At 46.6% G+C, this 4347-nt stretch overlaps 1 protein-coding gene across 1 annotated transcript; it reads right to left on the bottom strand.

The window, feature by feature from the left end:
* Nucleotides 1–772: 772 nt before the first annotated feature.
* On the bottom strand, nucleotides 773–3452 carry LOC148594208 (uncharacterized). Its single transcript, XM_088527387.1, has 4 exons — nucleotides 3283–3452; nucleotides 2052–2256; nucleotides 1277–1338; nucleotides 773–1067 (listed from the first exon to the last, which is right to left on the bottom strand). Exons 1-4 carry the CDS (start codon nucleotides 3446–3448, stop codon nucleotides 931–933), a joined length of 570 nt encoding a protein of 189 aa, XP_088383513.1. The 5' UTR covers nucleotides 3449–3452; the 3' UTR covers nucleotides 773–930.
* Nucleotides 3453–4347: the final 895 nt, after the last annotated feature.

Below are 4347 nucleotides of genomic sequence, written 5' to 3'. Positions count from 1 at the left end.
ATATACGTTGTCCATATAAAAATATAAACAAATATAACAAAATCAAGATATTCAGGGGCCCATCAAATCTTACTCTAATGCAAAATCATGTATTGATTTAATATAATAAAAAATACCCTCTTGCCCATTCCAGAAAGCCAGGAGAAGAGCAGATAAACCTTACAGGCCATCCAGAGAAATAGCAAAAAAAGAGATGATGCTGGACAAAAGAGCAATATGAAAGGTCTGGGTCTTTTAGGGAAACTGCCCAGCCAGCAGGATCTCTGGTCTGTCTTGAGGATGGTTGATGAGGGCTCATCTATTTCTTCTGTGCATTCCCTGGAGGTTTTAACTTGGCTCAGTCAGTTGAATTTAAAAACAAAAAACAGCAATAACAACAACATAATTTTCCCCTTCTCCCCCTTTCCCAATTCTTCCTCTAGTTTTGGTTAATACACCATGGGTGACTGCGCGTGGTGGCCGCTGTGAGCATGGGTCCCAGGCCACACGGTTGAGAGCAGACTTCTTGAGCTTCTCAGCAGACGGCGGTACCCAGACGAGAGGAGGACCTTGCCCTCTCGCCGGTGTTTTCGTGCTTCCTTCGTGCTTCACAGAACTCCAGATGAGGAAATGGCTCATGCGGTGCCCTTGGCTGTCGGGGACCTGCTCTCAGCGGTGCTGTGCTTTTCTAGCTGCTCTGAACAGAGTGAGCTCTGACTTGCTAGGAAATCTTTCATCTTGCCAAGTATGCTGGCCCTGGCCAAGGGGAATAAGGGATGGATCAGCTCTGTGGTCAAGCAGACCTCAATAATTTAATGTAGATGAGCATTCATCATCCTAACACATGAAGAAAATAGTTTTCCTGAGTAGATCGGCCACCCACCCTCCCACACGTGCTGAAGGTGAGGAGGAAAGGTGCAGCACAGCCGGGTTGTCTCCTCTCCCCGGCTCCTAGGACAGCAGTTTGCTTGTGAAAAAGAGCAGCACCACTTGCACGATGGCTAAGAAGACGGTGCTGCTCTGAACGGCAGAGACGGAGCTGGGAGTGGTGCTGGATGGTGCTGTGGATGCGGTGGGTGTGGTTGCCACTGAAACAGAAAGAGACCCCCAGGGTGTGTTAGAAAGGGAGAGAAACAGCTGTGCCATAGGCCTACTGTAAGAGACCACATTTAACTCGCCCTTCCAGAAATGTGGGATCAGACACATGGTACAGGAGTGGGATGCCTATACATATCTATTGAAATTAACGGAGCAGCACCACTGTAAGTGGTCAGTATGCCCAACTGAAGCTCATTACCTTTTTCGTTCAGAGTCACGTTGTTGACCTCGGTGGAGTCATCAGAAAAGAGGATATACACCCTGTGGAAGGAGGCAAGGAAGAGGGAAAACAAAAATCAAAGGGGAGAAGCTACATGTCTTATATAAACCCCACCCCATGGAGCGACATAAAGGGGATGTTAAGAGCAGATAAAGGGACAAGAACTTTGAAGTCATTCTGAGTCACTAGTATTGCCCTCCAACCATAGAGCACTTCCCCCCAGCACCTAAAACACTTGTGGCTTGAGGGAGCTAGTCCCCATGCTGTTAGCTTCTTTTCTGCCCTGCTCAGTGATGAGATAGGAATGTTTTGCTATGGGGTGGCACTTTGCTGTGACCATCTGTTCCTTATAGCTAGAATCGCTATTGTAACGAACCATTGCCTTCTTCCTTCCTGCAGATAAGACCAATCAGGCTAATGGCTATGGTTTCTTTTGGCAAACACTTCCCACTGAGGCAACTCCATTAGTGTTAATGGAAACAAGAGGGGTGTCAATCCCTTGATTTCCATGGAGCTAATCTAAATTTCTACTAATGTGAGCAAAATTTTAAAGCTATCAAATTATTTAAGAAGTTATCTCTGGACCCAATTTCGCAGAAAACATTTCCTTCATTTTGGCAAATGAAAATCTGGAGCAGGCAAAAGGGGGGTGCTTCAGCTCCTGCCCTAGAGCAAGACTCCTGATTCTGGGTATTGCCATAGCCTACACAGGCAACTACTGTCCCTACTGAATATTTAAGGAGTATGGTGTTACCTTATATTCACAGAAAGGCTATCATTGCTTGGGGATGTCCAATTTGCTGTTGTGTTAATGGCATTTACTACTGCTGTAGAAATGTTATTGCAGTTTCCCGTATCCGTGTCCTTCCATTCTCCCACAGAAGCATTGGAGGATAAGGCTTGCAGTAAAACAGCACTCACATTTTTGTCAGTGTGGCTTCTGCTGTCACTTACTGTAACTGGAAAGAGAGCAAGTGAGACAAAGTGAGTTGCTTGTCCTGTCAGGCAGCTATCTGCAGACCTGGTGCCTTCAGGGTTTTAAGCCAGTGGAGTGTTTGCCCTTGTCCCGTGCTTTCTGTGGGATCTGCGAGCACCAGAAGCCTTCAACAGGAAGCCAAAGTCCTGCAGTCCCTTGCCAGGAGCCAGCAGCTGCCAACTGCATCTCCCCAGAGCTTGGTCACCTCCAGGCTCTCAGCCTGCTTTGGGGCAGATCCGCATCTCCCGATCCTGAAACCAGCCAGCACCTGCAACAGCTATGGAAGCTGCTGTGACCCAGTACCCAGCTTGAAGTAATAGCAACAGTGAACAAATCCATCCAGCTGCTGTGGACACTCCTTGAGGTGAAATGCCAGCTGAGTTCAGCGCGTTACCTTGCCTCTGGTGGGAAGGGATCAGGACATCTCTCTTCCCCGCTTTTTTCAACCTTTAGGTTTTGCTGACCCTTAAGGCAAAGGGAGATCTGTTGTAGCATTCTGGAAAGAGAGTCAGGCTGCCATACCTCTGGAGCCAAGCTCTTTGTAATATTAAAGGTTTTTTCTAGGGCTGTCACTGGGTATGCCACTCTCAAACTCACCTCTTCACCTTTGTAGCCTTAATGGTCCCCTCTGAGAAGGGCAGATTCTTGGGGAAGGGAAAAGAGATGGATCCATACAATCTTTCCTTCAAAGGCTGTGTGTTTTCAAGCTCATTAAAAACCTACTATACTGTTTATACTGCAAAATGATTAGTAGGAAGAAAGGCATCCTAGAAAGAGAAAGGAATTTGGGACTGACCCTGTAGATGCAAACATGAAAAAGGAACAAGAGATAACAACTAGTGCCATTTACCTATCACCTGCCTGAAATAAAAACACTTTCAATGCATATTAAGCCTTATAGCTGAAAAGCATCTCTGTCCAAGACTGACGAGATCAGCTAGGGCAGGACCAGGAGAGACATATTGCTGTGCAGTGTGCAAATTCGGAAACTGAAGTAAAGCCAGCTTACCTTCATAGGTTGTGTTTGCCTCATACGTGTTAGGTATCACAGATATGGAGAAATTGCCTTCTACTGCATCCAGGAGCAAAGTGCATGTTTCTGTCTGCAAATATGCTGAGACGATTGTAGACCCAAGGAAGAGAAACTGCAGCATGAAGCAGAAAGCGGCCATCATCCACTCTGATATCTGTTCTTCGTACACCTCCACCTAGGAATTGAGAAACTCTCACATTTTCCAGCCTATTTATATTCAGGCGTTGATAAGGTAAATGCAAATACTCCCTCTCCATCCACCTTGCTTGTACACACCCTTGATGGGAGGTTTCACTGAGTCTCTTAGACGTTACTTCCTCCTACCTGCTTAGTCTCTAGATGAGGTAAAAGGTGTGACAAGCTGATTGGAGTGAAAATGGGCAGTGTACATGTGATCCAGGGAACTAGGCTGGAAACTAAGTCTCCACATGTCCATTCCCTCAAGCGCCCTTTGCTTGCACACAACCCAGTGGTCCCTATGCAAGCTGCTAGGCTCTGTAACCTCTTGCACATCCCCACACTGCGGAGGAGTATCCACAGTCTGGTTCCAGTGCTGCTGCAGACTTGGCTGAGGAGGCAAATCCAGGGGCAAATCATTTGGGTGATTCATCTTGAGAGGTGCCACATGAAACAGTTTGTCCATAACCCCTCAGATAACAATATATGGGGAAAAAAAAAAACATTATATGGGGAAAAAAAAAAAAGAAAAAAAAAAAGGAGAAAAAAAAAGAAAAAAAAAACAAAAGAAAAAACACTTGTCTCCTTTCTCTTGTCTCCCTTGCTGGGATTCCTCCTTCCTTGCCCTGCAAGCCATAGGACGGGTTTTTCAGAGGCTGGTTTTGCAAGCATGGAGGGGTGAGTTACATCAGCACAGGTGAGACAGTAGCACCTCTGCCACCCGGAAACCTTCCTCCCATGTGCTGTCTGCCTCATGGGACAAGGGTGCAACACAGAGCGAAACCCAGAGTGTGCAGCACCCAGCAATTACTGCATGCAGACAGCCCAGAAATGCTGCCGAATCAGTGCCCTGGAATAGAGATT

The sequence above is a fragment of the Tinamus guttatus genome, unplaced genomic scaffold (genome assembly GCF_059628265.1).
Source record: "Tinamus guttatus ecotype Peru unplaced genomic scaffold, ASM5962826v1 Tinamus_guttatus_pri_ptg000284l, whole genome shotgun sequence".
Classification (NCBI taxonomy): domain Eukaryota; kingdom Metazoa; phylum Chordata; class Aves; order Tinamiformes; family Tinamidae; genus Tinamus; species Tinamus guttatus.
Note: the sequence above shows the minus strand (reverse complement) of the source record. Positions and strands in the feature narration are given on the sequence as shown.